The sequence below is a fragment of the Silurus meridionalis genome, chromosome 17 (assembly GCF_014805685.1).
Source record: "Silurus meridionalis isolate SWU-2019-XX chromosome 17, ASM1480568v1, whole genome shotgun sequence".
NCBI classification, from domain to species: domain Eukaryota; kingdom Metazoa; phylum Chordata; class Actinopteri; order Siluriformes; family Siluridae; genus Silurus; species Silurus meridionalis.
This window is the reverse complement of record NC_060900.1, coordinates 5,435,738-5,454,797: the sequence shown is the minus strand read 5'-3', so window position 1 is coordinate 5,454,797 and position 19,060 is coordinate 5,435,738. Positions and strand designations below refer to the sequence as shown.

Sequence of the window (19,060 nt, the reverse complement as noted above, 5' to 3'; positions counted from 1 at the left end):
GCAATCATCACAGATCCAACACCAGCTTCTCCATGCCAGAGCCTTTAAACACTCAAGAAGGTATTCAAAGGCCCAGCAGTGGCATCCTGTGGTGCTCAGATTTGAACTCACAACCTTCCAATCAGAACTACAGTATCTTAACCACTATGTGTATATGTGTGTGTATATATATATATATATATATATATATATATATATATATATATATATATATATATATATATATGTGTGTGTGTTGGGGCCTTGCTCAAGGGCCCAAAAATAGCAGTGGGGCTTGACCCCATGAGATTCCGACCAGTAACCACTCTTAACCACTAATCGATCACTTCCCACTTCCCTGAGAGTGCAGACTTTTCCCTGCTTTAAAAAAAGTAACAAATGGACAGTAATAAAGTGTGTATATTTAATAATACATTTTAAAATTAATTTGTGTTTAGCATATTCATTAGTTGTTTTTTTTTTTTTTTTTTTAATTTGTTGATGTATTCACCTGCTTGCTTGCTTTTCATTATTTGTTCATTTACTTACTTATGTATTTTATTTATTATTCAGTGTTTGTGTATTAATTTACAGATTTGCATATTTGTTTACTTGTTTGCCTGCTTGTTTATGTTTATTTGATTGCTGAATTTGTTTGCTTATTTGTTGTCTCAGTTGCTTATTGTTCCTCTACATGAACGTTTTGTTTTATGTAGTTATTTGTAATGAATTCATTGACATTGACATTTAGTGACTCACTTGTTTGTTTATTCTGATAAATGTACTTATTTGCTTATTTTGTTTGTCAGTTTTGCTTATGTATTTGGTTGCTTGTTTGTAATGATTAGTTAGTTTGTGTGTCTAGTGATTGATTGTTTGTTTATTCGTTTATACATTTACTTATTTATATGTAGTTAGTTAATTAGTTATGTTTGTTAATTTGAGAGGATTTTTTAATGAACTGATGGTGGTGAGTGGCGAGGTCAAGAGGAGATTTCATATATTGAGAAAGTTGACAGGCTGGTCATGTGACCCGTAATACTTCCTGATGTGGGCGGGGGCTTGTGATTGGACACATCCTGCATGGGGCGGGGAAATCTTGGTACTACAAAGGCAGACAGGTTTGACTAGTTTTGCTTTCTTGCCAGAGCAAGTATACACACATGCTTGTATGCACACACCTAACAAACACAAAGCTTTTGTTCAGTGTTCAATTGTAGTTTTACTTTTGCTTATTTATTTTGTTAGGTTTTTTTAATAGTAAAAGTGTGCATTTAGGAGAGACATTCCTGTACCTGAAGCCTGTCAGCTGCACACACATACAGGTGAGTTTGTATACAGGTGTGTATGAATGCAATGTATTTTGTCCAGTCATGCATTTAAACAAACTAGATTATCAGTCTTCTGTCTGTATTCATCATATCATTACAAATGTAAACTTATAAACTACATTGTTTACTGTTATGTCCAATAATGTGTGTCCATCTGTTAGTGGGTGCATGGCATCTTTTTACATTAGCATTTATTCCGGATCATGTAGAGACAAGTTTTATCATTCCAGAGATATCTGCTTTGAATTTACTCGACTTTACTTCAACTGAAATCACATTACGACATGATGGATCTTATTTTCTGTTTAGTAGAAAGGAGGACGAAGGCTGGGGAGAAGATGGTGGAGAGGGGGATGGGGGCCTCTGCAAGGAAGATTAGATAAGATAGCAATGTAGAAAGACCGTTGAGAGCGATACGACAGTTTACAGATGGTGAGAGTGGGAGTCAGAAAGCTGGGTTTGCCCTTTGTCCTCAGGTGCACCTTTGGCTTAATTGTTCAAGGAAGAGCAAACATGTGGCCCACGTGTCCGGCCCTAGTGATACGTAGTAGTAGAAGAAGAAGCCTCGCAGCTGTGCAGAGAAACAAGGTTAGGATTTTACTAAACCCACGCGCACTAGGCTCTCAGTTCAGCTGCCAGAGCTCTGTAACTCGGGATCATGTTCCTTCTTTCTAAAACCCACGCTGCATTCCTTCATGTATTGTAAGTCTAACATAAGTGTACAGCCAGTACATCAGTGCTGTGGGTTGATTAAACAGTGAGCTTTGCACTGTAGATGTTATCGTAATGTGCTGTTAGCTGAGTTCATGTTTCTGTTCTGTAGCAAGATCAAGTGTTGACATTTAACATGACCGGCCTTGCTTGATTTCCCCATTCCATTGTTATCCACAGAAATGGATGTGTGTATTGCATGATACATGATGATGTATGAATGTTTCCTGTGTGCCTCCAGCTAAATCTTTGAGTCTAGCTGAATCTGGATCTCTTTTTGTGTTCTTAGCTGAATCTCTCTCTTTTTGTGTGTCTGTAACTGAATCTGTGTCTGTAGTTCAAACCCTCTGTGTGTCTGTAGGTAAATCTGTGTGTCTGTAGGTGAATCTGTGTCTAGTTGAATCTGTCTTTGTGTGTCTGTAGGTGAATCTGTGTGTATGAGTTTCACACAATCTATAATGTTTCACACAAACGTGTTGCCATAGCACTGCATTTAATTCTTCCTTTCTATGACAGAAGCTCATTTTTATTACAAAGAAAGAGAAATGGAGATCAAAGGTTCAATTTAGTTCTTGTTGAAAATGGCATGTATATCCTCATCCATTACATGAGTGTGTTCATTCATTTATCACCAAAGTTTTGAAAGAGACCAGCCAGTCTTCATCTGTTCAGTTTAGGTGATCCTGTGCCCACTGTAGCATCAAATTCCTGTTCAAGGATTATGAGTGGAACTTGATATTGTTCACTGCTGTAGTATTTCACTTGCCATAAGGGTTTTTCTGTCTATTTTCTGTGAGGATTTTCTATTCACCACGGTTGTATATATCGACTTGAATCTATCTGATAATACACTCATGACCTCTACCATCAAGAATTCATTTCTGCCTGCAGAACTTCCTCTTACTTCCTCCTTTTATTTTCCCATATGAATTTCTGTGTAAACGCTAGAGACTGTTGAGTGTGAAATTCACTGGAGTTTCTAAGGAACTCCTAACCACTATACAGTCTATTATATCATGCTGTGAAATGGTTCTTCATACAAAAGAGCGGAAAAAGCTTTGAGGAAAAAGCAATCTGACCTTATCTTAAAGCATACTTTATTGCAGTTTGTTGTAGCATGTTTTTTTCCCAACTGCAGGAAACAACCAATAAAAATCATTCTATTTTTGTAAGATTTATCATGGTTTGCTTGAATTCGTGCAGTGTGAAACCAGACGAGACCAAATATAAAATTATGTGAATGATTTGGATTAGAGGCGGTATAAATTTTATAAATTATAAATAATTATAAATATCAATTTTTAAGTCTCGCACCTCCCTTTTTTTTGTTATTTAATTTTAATGATTTTCTGTTTTTGTTTTTGTAGATCTAAATTACCCCATCACTACAGCCTGCAGGCCTTGTTTGCCTGCATTTATGCAAACCGGTGGCCAAAGAAAGGGGGAGCTGTTTGCTGAAAAACCTACCAGCATGTCTGTAGACGCTCTTCGGCAGTCTCCGCGGCGTTTACCGAGACCGGCTGAAACTGCAGACTCTTCTCCTGGGCAGCGCAAGCCGAGTGCTGTGGAGCGTCTGGAGGCCGACAAGGCAAAGTACGTTAAGAGCCAGCAAGTGGCGCTCAACAAGCAGCTGCCAATCATCCGAAAACCATTAATGCCATCCAGCAACAGCGGGCAGCTTCGACCAGGTCCACCACAACCAATGCGCAAAGTGGCTGCTCGCACCACATCTAAACCAGAATCCTCACTTTTTAACCTAGATCACCTGAACAGCCTGATTAATGGAGTCTGTGATGCATTTTCACCATCCAATAGTTTGCAAACGGAAAAGCATGGAGAAAGTGCGGCGAGAAGTGCATCTCGGCTTCCCTCCCCGAATTTGAAGGCAGTTGTAGATGAACCAAATTTGACAAAAGACTTTTCAACACCAAAAAAGAAAATATTAGGAGATGGCCTTGCAATGAACATGTCTTCTCCTTATACAGTAACAGTACGGCGTGTTGATGTTAGGCCTCAGTTAGCGATACCACAAATGAGAAAGCCGTGCCGAGCACAGCTTCCTGGGCAGCGAGTCCACTCGCAGCTTTTGCAGCTGCTCAAGCCGTACACTCAGACTTCCCCTCCACCACAGCCTCTTCAGCCGATCAAAAGACGACATGATATAATGAACATTCCCAATCCTGGAAAATCATCCATGAGCCCATTACAGGCTTCAGCATTCTCTCCTAAAACTTCAACCCCTGCCATACCGTCCCCTGATGAATCTCCCAAAGAACAAAATGAAAAAGAGTTTTCCACCTCAGCCCAAGAACCCATCCTACCTCCATCTCCTGCAGTCACCAACAATTCCTCACTCAGTTCCAGGAAACGGTCACTAACACGTTCCAAATCGGATGTGAGCGATCGTTTCTCTCGTGCCGGTGCCGAAGTTGAGCGTTTCTTTAACTACTGTGGCCTTGAACCTTCAGATTTTGAAGAGCTGACTCCAGGTTCGGATATTGCGTCCATCTCACGCCTGCGTAGCGCTAGCACTCCTGCGTCAAAGTGCTCAGCTGAAGGGGAGGAGGATGAAGAAGAGGACAACGCAGCCAAAGATGAGAAGCCTAGCTATAATATTTCAGTCATAGAGAAAAATGCACGGGTGATCAAGTGGCTGTACGGAATGCGACAAGCCAAGGACAGCACAAAAGTGGCGAACATTTAGATTGGACAACCAGCTGACCAGTGGTTTCAGTAAAATTGTAATATTTGGCAATATTTAGTGAAATCACATTTCAAAAGCTCCAGTCTGCATGACATCTGTAAACTAGCCAAAAAAAGTTAATAATATGGACCATCAAAATACAACCAATCGTAATGAGGATTAACTGGTGCCTCATTGAAAGCAGGGACTGTATTTTGTTTCAGCTAGCTGTAGCTAACTTTTGCCAAGATCACTGTTTGCACCTATCATGTTCCTTGTCATTTTTATTAGGTTTCTTAGGATCAGGATACATGCCATGTCTGCTGCTGTGGAAGTAATTGGATATTAAACCTATTCAATTATTGTATTATGTTTGTGTATTTTTATTCCCAACAATGAGAAATGTTGCTTCTTATTATTTTTTATTTTGTATTCAAGTGTTAACACCTTAATCATCTGTGGCTTGGATTAATGTGCCTGGTTCTGCTCATACATATTTGCCCTCTTGTCAGATCTGTTTTGTCAAGTAGATCTTTGTATAGAGATGCACCGATTTTTCCATGTTGACTGATGGATTTTAATGACTAAAATAAATAAAATAAGATGAATATTGGTTGAATTCTTGCATTATTTGCTGTGACTGAAATGATTGCTTAAAACTTTTTTTTTTTTTTTTTTTTTTTAAATGGTCTGGGAAAAAAGTGGTAATTCAACATGATTGATTATTTTTCTTGTTTCCTGTGATTTATGAACAGGAAAAGCGGAATAGTTGGGGGTGCATTCTACGCTTCTAGAACAGTTTAAAGCTTTTGTTAACTGCATCTATTAAATAGCAAGGAAACACACCCTCTCCTTTCTTCTGTATTTTCTTTCAATCAACCCTGCCAGTATTGTCCTTAATTCATCATTGAGTATGTACAAGAAAAAAAGCATAAAATAATTAACCACCTGAAAGACTTGTATAAGACTGCATGACTTGTTTCAATCATGAGAGGAAATATTATTTTTATTATTATATTTTCTGGCTTTTGTAGGCCTACCACTATGGTGGATCAGGGTTTTTGTTGCTGGGCAGTTACAGGGATTAGGAGGTATGAACAGGTGAGATTGTTCTTAAATTTCACTCTTCCCAAGAGTTGAACTGCAGAAAAACACCCATGAGTGAGGCTCGAAGTTGTAAAGTGAAATTGCTTATAGGAAAATATATATATATTTTTAAAGTTTATAGTTCAGGATATAAAAAGTGCCAATAATATGACCTTGGCTGAAGAAATACAGGATAAGCTGCAGTCATGGAAAAAGGCGATCTCTTCCTTTGCCGGGGCTGAACCAGATGAGAAATGTAGAAACGACAAGTCTTTTGTAAGTGCCTTATGGTCTCTACTTGTTTGTACTTTTTGTTTTTACTCATTGGCAAAGTGGTATTGGATTAGAATTGCAATCAGAGGTATAAACTGGTAATCCAGTTTAACTTCAACAAACCTGTTTTAATCTGTTGCACTGTAGTAGATCCTTTTCTCATTAAAATTTTAAAAGTCTTAGATATGCTTTGTCATATCTTTTTTTTGTATCCAATTCTGGCATCAATAGTATGCTAAAATATCTTTGTCGTTTAAAGCAAAAACTCATGACAGGTTCAATTCTTTTAACGGTATAATATCTAGGCAATTTTATATGCTCTGCTCTTTCTTGTTTGTTTCCACTGGGTTTTTCTGTTTCCTCTGTCTGAATCCATGCAAGTAGCTGAAATTGGCTACACTATAGTGGTGTGTAAGCTTGTGTTAATATTTAGGATTGTAAGTTTGCTAGTATGGACCAACATTGCCTCTTTGTTTAAATATTTATAATTCTGTACAAGTAAAACTTACTAGTTATTTATTTAAAATGGAGTGATCATTGTGTCTAAACTGCGATGTTGACGTCATGATGGATACACAATTATTTTATAAATATATGCTACATTATATTTACTAGTTTACTATTTGTAAAAAAAATGGTACCTTTTTTTTTCTTGTTTTCTTATTTTTCGTGCTTACTAATCTCAAGTATTTATGCAAAATTGTTTAGTGCAAAGGTTTATGTACCCCAATGTTTGCATTCCAGCCCAAGTTAATTTCTTGGGTTAATATTATTTAGTAGCAAAACCTGGAAAAGACTCATGTATGTAGAAATGCAACCCAATATCATGTCTTTTAGGGCATCACAAAATCTGATTCATCATAACAATCATTAGTAAACTGTAACAATGTAATGAAAATGTATTTTAGGTTTCGTTTAATAATAAATACATGGAGAAGAATCGTTTAGCATTTTGTTTGGTTATTGGAACAAAACAGTGTTTGCTAGTATACCTTGTCAGTAATATACTTGGAATGCAAATATCCTCCTGTGATGAACTGTCACAACCTGAAGGTTTCTGAATGTGTGTTAATATACAGTGTTTTTTTGTTTTTTAGAAACCTGCAGGAATTCCTCTTGCCACAAAGATATGCTATGCAATTGGAGGAATTCCATATCAGGCAACAAATATTGCCCTGGGCATCTCTTTCCAGATATTTCTGCTGGATGTAGTGCAAGTAAGAACAGTAACTCTTCTGAGCATGCTTTTATGCTCAAAACACAAAGCCATCCTACATTCACTTAAGAAATATCCTCTCTAATGACAAAGCTGTGTTCTATCTGATGTTCTGTTGCCATACAATATCTTTCAGATCAGTGAGTCCCTGGAAACAACTGTAACGGTTTACCATTTATTATTTATGAACAACTGCTAAAAGCATTTATTCTGCATGGTAAAGTCAAATACTGGTGTGGAATATGTGTGGAATGGAGTCCACTAATACAAGATTAAAAAATACTAGAAACACTTCTTTCTGGAATACTGTCTATAGAAGCATTCGTTCCTTTTAAACTCCTTGTTGTATGAGAGTACACGTATTAGAATCTTCAGATAGTTTCCATCTGACAGGAAGTTTACAAGTGGAAAAGTACTCCAGAATGAAATAATAAAAGCTGTTGATAATGATTTGGTACCTTATGCATTATCAGAACTTGTTTGAGAATTAAAAATCAAGTTTTTCATATAAATCTTGATGTCTTTTTTGTCTGAGCCGTACACTTTAGTGGAAAGAAGACATTTTCATGGACATTTTGGAGGGGCAAAACAATATTAGCTAGGTGGTCATAATGTTACGGCTAAAATTTCTATTTTTCATGAACCATCAAGTTTTAAGTTTGTAATAGACAAAGGTATCCAAGAATTTAGGGATAATATTCATTGTTTATTCTTCATTCTTTTTATCTGTATTTTGTGTAGATGGAGCCATTCTTTGTCTCAATGATTTTGTTCATCACTCGGGTATGGGATGCTGTAACTGACCCTCTAGTTGGTTACCTGGTGAGCAGGAGTGGGCGGACCCCAGTAGGCAAGCTCGTCCCTTGGTGAGTGAAAGAATAGATCAAGGTCTTTCAAATGGTTATTGATAAGAAAATGCATTAATGGAAACCTTCATTTAGACTTTTCATTCAGAGGAATAAATGTCCATGCTAGTTTTGTATTAGTATAATCTGGGCTGAATTTGTGCTATGTCTCTTGTGTTTTAGGTCAGTTTTGTCAATGCCACTGGCCATTCTGTCTTATGTCTTTCTCTGGTTTATCCCACACTCTGCAGACAACTCATCAATTGGTGTACCCTGGTATCTCATCATCAGTTGTCTCTTCCAGACTCTAATGAGTGTATGTCATTTGTTACATCAATTTATCATCAGTTTAATCCTTAATATATTGAATGAAAGTAAAACAGAATAAAGAAAAGATTTGCCTTTGTAAATATTGATTCACTGTTAAAATCTTTTTTTTATCCTTGTTCCTGACAACAGAAACCTCCCCAGTCTTGTAAAATAGTTGTGTGGTTTTCCTCCAATGTATGACATACTTGGATAATATGGCCATAAAATAAGGAGGAATGGCTTTTTGCCCCATAGAGCATGAGGATTGCGAGTAATAATTAAATCAAAGCTCCAAACCGCTCACACTGGAGACTCCTTGCAAAAGAATCTTCACTTTGTTCTCCTGGAGAAACCTGTTAGCATTGTGAGAAGAATTTTCTTTTTAAAAGGCAGGATTTTTTCCTGGATGGAGAGCAATGAGGTTTCTTGGTATCTTGATAAGTTGCATTCATTTTTGAAAATTACCTTCAAGAGGCAAAATGTTAGTGAGTCTGTGTGTGTTGGAGGAGTTTGGTTGATCATATGACACCAAGATTTTCCTATAGCAGGATGTTTGGTTTATGTTTAGCATCCTGACCACTGATTGCTCTAATAATCAAATCCCATTGTCTCCACAGTGCTATCATGTCCCATATATGTCACTTAATATGTTCCTGGGAGGAAGCGAGAGAGACAGAGATTCAGCCACAGCCTTCAGTAAGAGTCTACTACATCATGTGGTGCTGGTCTGGGTTTGAGTTTGGGATTACACAATTGCAGATAACAAATGGAATAAAACAGTTAATAGAGAAATGATTTTCCAAAGTGTATCGGCTTGCATCTCACTCTCCCCCTCTCTCTGTCTTTTTCTCACAGGAATGAATGCGGAGGTGTTGTCAATGCTGCTGGCTGCTGTGATGCAGGGGCAGGTGTTGAGAGTGTACAATGCAGAAAGAGAGAACTACTGCATGGACACGGACAATAAGCTCACATACAGCACCCCTTCTCCCTCTATTGCTTCTCTACAGAACACAGTATAACACACACTCCAATCATAAGGCATTACCATTTTTATATAAAAAATAAGAAAATTTTAATTTCACATATCACATAGTACTGTTAAACTTGCTGCATCTATCAGAGCCCAGCTGTTGCTATATAAAATGTTCCATTGTTAAATATCACTCATCAGATACGGTATCATTTGGATAGTGGTTTAATTTCCACACCGTTCACCTCGTGTCGCTCCAGATGCTCTAGTCTAATCTAGTCTAGTGTAAGTGTCTTTTTTCCTGCTGGTTGATGTGCTTCCACTCGCAACAACATTAATGCAATTACAATCAAGTGCGATGTCCATACACACTTAATAGAAAATTATATGATGTAAATCTAGGTCCAAGGCTTTGTCCTTTTTGTATGCAAATCAAAAATGTGTGCTGCAAATAAGAAGACATGGTACAGAAACTATATGGGTTGAAGTGTATAGCCTTCTTCAATTCCCACTACACAATATGTGCTCATTCGAAAAACCTAAAGGGTTCTTCGGGTTCTTTTTAAAATCTTACTTGTTAAAAAGTTTGATGTAGAACAAAGAGGTTTTCCATTTCAGCAGAATTTAAAGTAGAGCCCTTAATGGAGAACCTTAATTTTTTTTTAACAATTCTTTAGCAATCTTGGTTAACTTTTTCTTGCCCGTTACAGCACTGGCACTTGAGATAAAAATCTCACAACAAGGACTACTGTCAGATTGTCTGCTTACAGAAAAAAAAAAAAAACCTGAGCATTCAGAAGAGCTTCTGTGTAATAGATTACAGCTCATCTTTCTAATGCAAAGCATTTATTAACTATGATTCATTAGCAGTCAGCACTGCTAAATTTATTTTATTATTGGAGCTACGGCAGTCCACACATGGACAAATTATGGATAACAGTAGATGGACTACTAAGTAAATGCAGATATACTGTATGGCTGCGTCTGTGTAGGGTATTTAACCTTCTAATAAATTCACAGCTCACTGTATAGTGTGTGTATACTGTATGTGTATTTCTCATCAGCAAACTGCCTTCATGACTTCAGCTCTGATCCTGGGTGCTCTCTTCTTTCTCTGCTGTATTGTGCTTTTTCTGGGAGTGAGAGAACAAAGTGGTGAGTGTGCTATTCACCACAATGAGATAGTTCATGTAACTCGTTTTAACAATAGCTCCCAGGTAATTCTCTCATGTGGTCACATAAACCAACCAGACCAGCTCCTTAAACTTCCTGCAGTGAGTGCGTGAGTTTACATTCAATGCGCATTCTTCTTTTGTTCATTTAGTGCCTGCAGGCGTTCAGAAAGTGAAGCCCTCATCATCATACCTCGCTGATCTAAAGAAGCTGATTGGCCATGTCCCGTATCGGCATCTGGTGCTCGGCTTCTTGTTCACCTCTCTTGCTTTCCAGGTTAGATTTTTTTTTTTGCACAAGCAGATCAGTGTATTAGGCTCATGAATGGAATTTTGGAACTAAGAGTGAATTTTCTATCATTACTTCCAATAAAAACATTCTTTCACATAACAAGTAACTCATATAAGAACTTCTATATTATCATTTTATATATTCTATAATCATCATTAAATAACTTTTTTGGAACTGTGACCTTTCAGATGGCTTTAGGAAACTTTGCTTTGTTCTGCATCCATGTAGCAGGATTGGGAGCTCAGTTCCAATATCTCATGTTGGCTATACTGGTGAGTGTCTGAACATTTCAATTGACTAGTGCACGCCTTACCCTAATGTAATCTCTTTAACCAGTTATACACAATGCCTACTCGATTCCTTACAGATTGGCCTTTGGTCATAATTTACCACGTATAAAAGTGCACTGTTAATACCGAATACAGCCTGTTTGTTACTATAAACAGACTTTTAGTTGCATAACTGGAATAAGGACTACCACAGAACTACCACTGAGCAGGTATTGTTTGTTTGACGGATATATTGTGGGGTGTGTTGCACTGAAAGGAATGAATCGTGCACAAAAGCATCACTGGGATTTTTTTAAACACTTCAGTGTTACTTCAGTGTTCAGTGTTTTCCCTTTCTGACAGGGTTTCAAGCACAACACATTTGTTATGGAGCTGAGAATTAGTTAAGTAAGTAATAAGTAAAAATAAATGTGTAATGTGCTAGGAAAGAAGTTTTTAGAGTGAACAGCCCCTTATTGAGTTATACGTGCAGATGTACATATTAGGAACATGTTTTTTTTGGTTTGGTGCCCATGTGCAACATCAAACATGCCGTGTGGCAATGGAAATCCGTGCAGCATGACCAAACACATAATACATTGGATAGACAAAAACAATAGTGATTGCCACAGCATTTATTATTGCACAGAGACACAAATTGACAAAGGCAACACAAGACCTGGTGTGAGTATGTGCAAACTGCAACGCAAAATATATTAAGGTGGTTCAGTAATAGATGCCATGGCCAGGGACAGACAAGTAACTGGATACATCCGGAAATAAACTGTGAGGGTGGCATGTAGTACGTGAGACGATGGACCTGTAAAGCCTTTACGATGATGTGAAGTCATTTTCTGTTTTTATCACAGAAATCCATACACCTGTTGGTAATGTCTTAATCGATACTATGGATAATTACATATTAATATTAATAATGTTCATATTGAATAGTGTACTATTGTATATCTGTAATTAAATTTAAAGTATACAAATACGTTGAACGCGATATAAACCTTGATCTCATGTTATGCGAAATATTTTTGTACTGTTTAGGTTTCAGCTACAGTATCAGTGCCCTTGTGGCAGATGATTCTCTTGAGGTTGGGAAAGAAGAGAACTCTCTTTATTGGCCTACCTGTGAGTTCAACCCCCCTTTGGTTATGATGATGTGAAAGAGTTGTTCTTTGTTAATTGTAGTTCATCTAAAGGGTTAAGAGCAATGCTGCTGTTAACATTGTAATTATTATTTTTATTTTATATTATGCATTTTTCTTTATTTATTGCACTGTTTCATATATAAATTTTAGTTTGGCTTGAATTATGCCACAATTCTTATGTATTTTGGCAGCTCTTTATTCCTGTCATGATAGTCCTAGCATCTCTCTCAGAGAACTTCCCTGTCTACATGATCATGTGCATTCTGGTTGGCACCAGCGTAGCTACACTCTTCTTGTTACCATGGTATTTAAAGCTCAATCTTTCTACTCTTATTTGACTTTATTGGTTTTTATTTGACCGGAGTTCTGAGCCACTAAACAGCAGCGTGTCACGTTCGTCATTTACCACCTCTATTCCTGGCCTTGCTAAATGATTTGAAAGGATCTTGCCTTGACTTAATAAAAAATGTAGTTTGATTATTAATAAAATTATCCAGCTGGAGAGCTTGTATTTTGAAGCTGTTTTCAAAGCAGAACTGCGGTCAAATTAAATGTTACACATTTGGCCTTAACTTGTAAATAAAGATTGAAGTATATCATGCAATTCAACAGGAAACTCTTTTATTATGTGATGATGCCATTATGAATATGAAACGTGTATGTTTTTGCGAGGTCCATGCTGCCAGATGTGGTGGATGAGTTTTTGGTTGCGAACCCCTCCTGCAAGTCGATGGAGCCGTTGTTTTTCTCCTGCTACTGCTTTTGCAACAAGCTCGGAGGAGGTCTCTCTGCTGGCATCTCCACCATGACACTACAGTGAGTCATCCCACACACACACACACACACACACACACACACTCACACATATGCACACAGACTGCAGCAATGTAGCAGGCTCCTTTAAATGGACAGTTAGGCACTTTTTCCATTTGGGGTACCTCAGTTCTTTTAATTATTATAGCCTTTTAATTATTACAGCAAGGCAAATAAACTCCCTCCTATCCAATGGATAGCAAATGTGATTTCCCACAATTCTGTTTTTTTTTTTTGCCTCAAAATGACCAAATTATCCTTGTGAGGAATAAATGCATGAGTCGGTCTGTATAAATGCTACAGCAGTACATTTCACATTCTGATCCTTAAAGCTTGACAGGTTATAAAACAGGAGCATGCAGCCACAGCGGAGGAGTTGTCTTGGCGTTACGCCTGCTTTTGGCACCGATTCCAATCATCCTACTGCTGGTGGGCCTGGTGTTCTTCTATCTTTACCCCATTAATGAAATGCAGCAGGAAAGGGTTCAGCAAGACCAGGAACAAACAAGGTAAGATGGGCTAGGGTTATGCTCCAACGTCACACAGGGCTTGAATGTAAACACTTAAATACTTAAATACTTGTGCAGAGATACAGACTGCACAATGCTACACAAAAGTCTTTATAATGGATATGAAACAAATAAAAAAGCTTTGATACATGTAATGTAAAAAAACAAACAAACAAAAAAAAAACATGGTGTTTGGGTGCTCCAGAGACACACATCCTATTCGTGAGGAATCCAGTGCAGTTATAATGAAAGTAAACCGCATGTCATTTAGCTTGAATAAAATGCTCTGAGGGAGGGAATCGCACCAATGCTGCTTTTTCCAACCTTGGCACATTACAAAAACAATTGTGGTTACTATTAACAAATAAGCACAAATTCGACTGGACATAACATCCAAACAATCCCATTTCTGAAAAGAATGAATTTTCTAAATATAATTGTACATATATGGGCGATGGTCATTAGAACATTTTGCATAAACATACACTCACTGTCTCAACAACTGCCCTTGAATAAGGAAAAGATTTAAAAAAAACAAAAATTATTCAGTATTTTTTAAATCATATTTGTAATATCTAGGTGTGCCTCTATTTGAGCTGAAAAGCTAAGGTCTCAGTGTTTTCTATTCGTGTTTACGCAGAGTCCAACCACAGACCTTTCCAAATAAAGAAGTCGTCAAACTACAGCAAAAATCGTTCAAGAAGATCAGCTTTCAATTAAAGACTACTTCAATATCGCCTTCATCCACAGTGAAACATTCTTCTTCACAGCTGAGATGTTCTCTTTCAAATTCTTGGCAAAAGCATGGCACTGCACACATAAGCCCTCTCAGCCATAATGCTGGCCCAGACTGCACACTTCAGCCGCCATTTTATAAGCCAAAATGGAGGTCAGAATGCAGCTCGTCTGTATCTAAGATTAGTGTACATCAGTCTTTACTGAATGAGACTTGCTCTAAGAGAGCAGCTGTTACATGGGTGTAAACGCAACTGACTTGTTGACAGGAAAGTCTTTTTATGGGAATTCAGCGGCCATCTGTAAGCTGTGTGTTAGTGCTCTACGTATCAGGGTTGAATATGTATATGAATGCAACGGTTTAGTTAATACTAAAAAAAGCACTATTTTAAAAATGCTTCATGCACTTACCAGCCACTTTATTAGGAACATCTTTGAAGCACCTGGTCATGCAGGAACTCTCCAAGCAGCCAATCCTGCAGAACCTCTGATGCTTTTCTGATCTTTTGCTGACCAGTTTGGGGGAGTGTGTACTTTTACTGTAGCTTCAGATTGCTGGTTTTGGCTGACACAACCCAATGGTATATTTTTCTCGTCCTGTTGTGCATTGGCACGACAACAAGCAATTTTCTCTCCAGTCGTGGCTTTCTGTGATGAAATAAAGGAAAGATTTGGCCATATTGTGTATAAAATGTCAGCTACTTCTTGCAATATCACAAGAAATATGGCACCACCAAATATCACATGGGTGTGACTACCTACAGCCAGATCACAGCCATGCTGATAATCAGTTAAACAGCACTTTAAAAAAACCTTTTTGGTCTCATTAACTTCAAGAGAAAAAATAGTAGAATCAGTTTTCCCATAGCACAGATGATAACACAATAGAGTAGGTGATCTCGTTTTGTATAAATTTTTTTTACTTGTGGCTATAGACAAATAAAAATCATGGTGTGCTATTCTTTAATAAATAAATAATCATGTGTAATTACAGCAGTCTCAGAAGAATTAATGATTTTAGCATGCTGGTATCAACTTTATGATGATGACAGTTACTAGGATTCGTGTCCGGTTGCATCAGACCAAACCTACTGATTATTATTTTCCTGTAACTACACTATAATTATTTTCCTGTATCGGATATATATATGGTTACATATGCAATTGTAATGATTACTGGCTGTGTCCCAAACCAGAGGACCAGAGGATAAATGGTATAGCCTAAACAGTTACCTTTAGGAGCTATGGTAATTAAAATATATGTTAAAACGTTTGTCGACGCCTGACTATCACATTAACATATAAGCATTCCTGAAACTCTGGGAGTTTAGAAGTTGGGAGCCCACAATTGTTTTGGATGTCTTTATATAATTTAGCATTGCACTCACTCTGTACGTCCAGTTCCAGAAAGCCAATGCACAAAATAAAGTCTATAAAGGTATGTTTGGCCAAAGTTGAAGTCTAAGAACTGGAATGTAATGGACAGAGGCCTGACCTTAATCTTACTGGGAATCTTTGGGAGTTGGCATGCGTTTAAAGCAACATTAATGCAAATCCTGAAAGCCATGCTCCAAAATATTGTGGAAAACCTTCTCAGAAGATTGGAAGTTATTATAATGGTAAAGAGGTACAAAATCGAGAATGGGATGTTCAACAAGCACATATGAGTTTTAAGATCAGGTGTACCTACATTTTGTCATATAGGATAGATGGATAAATGAATGGATGGACAGATAGATGGAGAATGAAAAGATGGGTGAATAGATGATGGATGGATGAATAGATGGATGGATGGGTGGGTGTTTGGATGGATGGATGTACAAGCAGAAGAATGCTTGATGGACAGACAGATGGATGATAGAATGAATGGAGGGATGGACGGCAGCTAAACGGATGGACAGACTGATGTATGGATGGCTAAATGGATCAATGGATGTTTGGATGGACGGACAGATGAATAGACAGATGTTGGGATGAAGGAATAAATGGAAGGATGGATCGACAGACAGATAAATGAATGTGTAAATGGATGGACAGACAGAGAGACGAATGGGCAGATGGATGGATGGATGATAGAATGAATGGAGGGATGGACGGGCAGCTAAACGGATGGACAGACTGATGTATAGATGGCTAAATGGATAGATGGATGTTTGGATGGACGGACAGATAAACAGACAGATGGTGGGATGAAGGAATAAATGGAAGGATGGATAGACAGACAGATAAATGAATGTGTGAATGGATGGACAGAGAGACGAATGGGCAGACGGACGGATGGGTAAATGGATGGATGGTTGAAGGAATAAATGGATGAGTAAATGGATGGATGGTTGAAGGAATGAATATATGGATGTGCTTCACGGAATCCCAGGCGGAAATTTGTGATGTGTTAGACTAAACACACTCTTAGCTCGTACTTAAAAAAAAAAAAAAAAAAAAAAGACTGTCGCATTTTGTCCACGAGGGGCGGTAGTAGGCTATACGTGAGATACCCCTTATATCTAGAAGCTTGATTACAGAGCCCATTTTGTGCCGCGAGTCAAGACCAATAAACACCGCGCCAGGATGGGAGTCGAGGTCGAAACGATAACAGCCGGAGACGGTAAAAAAACCACCCCGAAATGTAACCTCACTCGTTTTGAAGCCGTATAATACACATACTAAACTAACTACGGATATTTTAATCGGTATTTATTGGGCCTGTGAAGGATTCTTCACACAGTCTGCTTTAGCATTAGCCGAGTGGCTAACGCCTAGCTAGCAAGAACAGACTGGAATTAGCGCAGGGACATTTTTTTCCTTAATTGCAATCCTTTCTTTTCCAGGAAGCACTTTCCCCAAAAAAGGACAGACCTGCGTCGTGCACTATGTTGGTAAGTTTTTTTTACTTAATGATACTACTACTAATAATAAAATATAAAAGACAGTGTTGTGGTGTCAAATCTTGCTGAATATGAACTTCTAGCGCAAATTCCGTTAGCCGCCTTGCTAATCCGGACCGGATGCTGCATTAACAATAGGCCGGTGTTTTTGCAGGGTGTGAACGGCGACATGAGGCATTTTATAGCGGATTTCCATCTGATACGACTTTACTGGTTGATTTATTAAGGGAGAACTAAATGAACGGCTTTTCAAGCTTACAAATGTCACATTTTCCGACGGATTTTTTTTTTTTTGCTTTTTCGTTTTGTTAAAAGAACATTTGCGAAGAAAAAGGTGTCGAAAGTGTCAGCGGTTCGTGTGCTACCGCCTGAAATTAAACTAAGAAGAGCGCCGTCTTTTGACGTGTTTCAGTTTCGCGCTCCGTCATGGCCCGCCCTGATCTGTCAGTCTGTCAATCAGTCTGTCTATTTATATATTTGTCTGCATATCTCTCTGTCTGTGTATATGTGTCTGTCTGTATATCTGTCTAAGAATGCATATTATGTATAGAAAATAAGAAATATCTTATCTTTACACATCAGGCTCTCTGACGAACGGCCACACATTTGACTCCTCTCGGGACCGAGGCAAGCCGTTCAAATTCAAGATCGGCAAGCAGGAAGTTATCCGCGGTTGGGATGATGGAGTGGCCCAGGTATCTGCTCTTCAGCCAGTGAATCAGTAATTTTGAGCGCCGCGTTGCTTTACAGTCCTGCTGATTGAATTGCATACAGAGCTCTCGAATCGAAAGCGCACTGTAAAACCCTGTTCTTTTGCACGTCTGTCAACCAGCCATCTCTGAGCACTTGCCCTGTTTTGCAGATGAGTGTGGGCCAGCGAGCGAGGCTGACTTGCACCCCCGACTTTGCTTATGGCAGCAAAGGCCACCCGGGCATCATCCCTCCCAACGCCACGCTCGTATTCGATGTGGAGCTTCTTGGCTTGGAGTAACAGTGCTGCAGATCTTCTCAGGTTTTTCCCTATTCATACTTTCCGGGTGAGTCGGAGGCCACCTGAAAATGTATTGCAGCATTTTTTAAAAATTATGGTATATATAAAATGTAAAAAAAAAAAAATTGTTGCAATCCTGGTGGTCTGTTTTAGTAAAAAATCTTTAAAAAATACGCACTTATCGGTGGTACATTGGCTTGTGTCCTGTCTGCTAGCTTCACTAAACCCATAGATCATTTTGATTTGTTTATCTGAGCTCTGTAATCCATGAGAGAGAGATTACTCTTTTCTTGCGCATTAACCAGGCTTTAGCGTTTAATGTAACAAGCTCTTGGATTAGACGGTCTAATCTTTATTACTGTGTTTGTCTAAAAGACACACCTGGCATCATCCCTCCTTTCTTTTGCAGGTCAAACATTTTTGGGGGAACATGGCCTCCTGCACGTGATCCTTGAAAGGGGCTAGTGTTTTTAGATTACCCCACTTAGCTTAGCTCTGTCATCCATTTGTATATTTTGTTACCCTTTTCCCCCTCCTTTCCTGTTCATCAATATGCTCTCACCCACTGGATGCTCAATATCAAATCACCTCTGTTTTTCTCCCTGGTTTTTTTTATTTCTTTTGTATTTGATTTCTGTAAACATATTCACATCAACAGGGCTTTGGCTGAGCTGGTAGTCTGTACTCTGGTGGGAAAATTTGGCTAATTATAAAATGTTAAAGTAATTGAAAATAAAAAAATTGTTTATAAAAAGACAAAACGGTGTACGTCTTTATTATTGCAAGCCGTGACGAGTTCCGGCAGGGGGTGTTCATTACGTACCAGAAAAGTCT

General features: G+C 38.2%; 3 protein-coding genes across 4 annotated transcripts; all 3 read left to right on the top strand.

The window, feature by feature from the left end:
• The first annotated feature begins 1,107 nt into the window (after nt 1-1,107).
• On the top strand, nt 1,108-5,323 carry fam110a (family with sequence similarity 110 member A). The gene is made up of 2 exons (XM_046871221.1): nt 1,108-1,304; nt 3,389-5,323. The coding sequence occupies exon 2, from the start codon at nt 3,439-3,441 to the stop codon at nt 4,723-4,725; it is 1,287 nt and encodes a 428-aa protein (XP_046727177.1). The 5' UTR covers nt 1,108-1,304; nt 3,389-3,438; the 3' UTR covers nt 4,726-5,323.
• A 563-nt stretch (nt 5,324-5,886) lies between these two features.
• mfsd2al2 (major facilitator superfamily domain containing 2a-like 2) lies at nt 5,887-15,341 on the top strand. The gene is made up of 14 exons (XM_046871219.1): nt 5,887-6,066; nt 7,161-7,280; nt 8,021-8,145; nt 8,308-8,440; nt 9,051-9,129; nt 9,289-9,446; nt 10,468-10,558; nt 10,728-10,852; nt 11,056-11,139; nt 12,190-12,273; nt 12,485-12,597; nt 12,966-13,109; nt 13,439-13,615; nt 14,256-15,341. The coding sequence occupies exons 1-14, from the start codon at nt 5,959-5,961 to the stop codon at nt 14,596-14,598; spliced, it is 1,884 nt and encodes a 627-aa protein (XP_046727175.1). The 5' UTR covers nt 5,887-5,958; the 3' UTR covers nt 14,599-15,341.
• A 1,461-nt stretch (nt 15,342-16,802) lies between these two features.
• fkbp1aa (FKBP prolyl isomerase 1Aa) lies at nt 16,803-18,987 on the top strand. Of its 2 annotated transcripts, none has more exons than XM_046871223.1 (5): nt 16,803-16,955; nt 17,179-17,226; nt 17,818-17,930; nt 18,098-18,247; nt 18,636-18,987. In XM_046871223.1, exons 1-4 carry the CDS (start codon nt 16,919-16,921, stop codon nt 18,224-18,226), a joined length of 327 nt encoding a protein of 108 aa, XP_046727179.1. In that variant the 5' UTR covers nt 16,803-16,918; the 3' UTR covers nt 18,227-18,247; nt 18,636-18,987. The 2 variants fall into 2 exon arrangements, with proteins under 2 accessions (XP_046727179.1, XP_046727178.1); XM_046871222.1 differs by having other exon boundaries at nt 18,098-18,272.
• The last annotated feature ends 73 nt before the right edge of the window (nt 18,988-19,060 follow it).

What these genes read in the sequence shown, in the direction of transcription:
- fam110a (XM_046871221.1), top strand. Translation starts at nt 3,439, where the DNA reads ATGCAAACCGGTGGCCAAAGAAAGGGGGAGCTGTTTGCTGAAAAACCT.
- mfsd2al2 (XM_046871219.1), top strand. Translation starts at nt 5,959, where the DNA reads ATGACCTTGGCTGAAGAAATACAGGATAAGCTGCAGTCATGGAAAAAG. An exon ending in TTCTGCTGGATGTAGTGCAA is followed by an intron (nt 7,281 to 8,020) that starts GTAAGAACAGTA and finishes TATTTTGTGTAG; the next exon opens with ATGGAGCCATTCTTTGTCTC. An exon ending in TTGCTTCTCTACAGAACACA is followed by an intron (nt 9,447 to 10,467) that starts GTATAACACACA and finishes ATTTCTCATCAG; the next exon opens with CAAACTGCCTTCATGACTTC.
- fkbp1aa (XM_046871223.1), top strand. Translation starts at nt 16,919, where the DNA reads ATGGGAGTCGAGGTCGAAACGATAACAGCCGGAGACG. An exon ending in AACGATAACAGCCGGAGACG is followed by an intron (nt 16,956 to 17,178) that starts GTAAAAAAACCA and finishes TTTCTTTTCCAG; the next exon opens with GAAGCACTTTCCCCAAAAAA. An exon ending in GGGATGATGGAGTGGCCCAG is followed by an intron (nt 17,931 to 18,097) that starts GTATCTGCTCTT and finishes CCTGTTTTGCAG; the next exon opens with ATGAGTGTGGGCCAGCGAGC.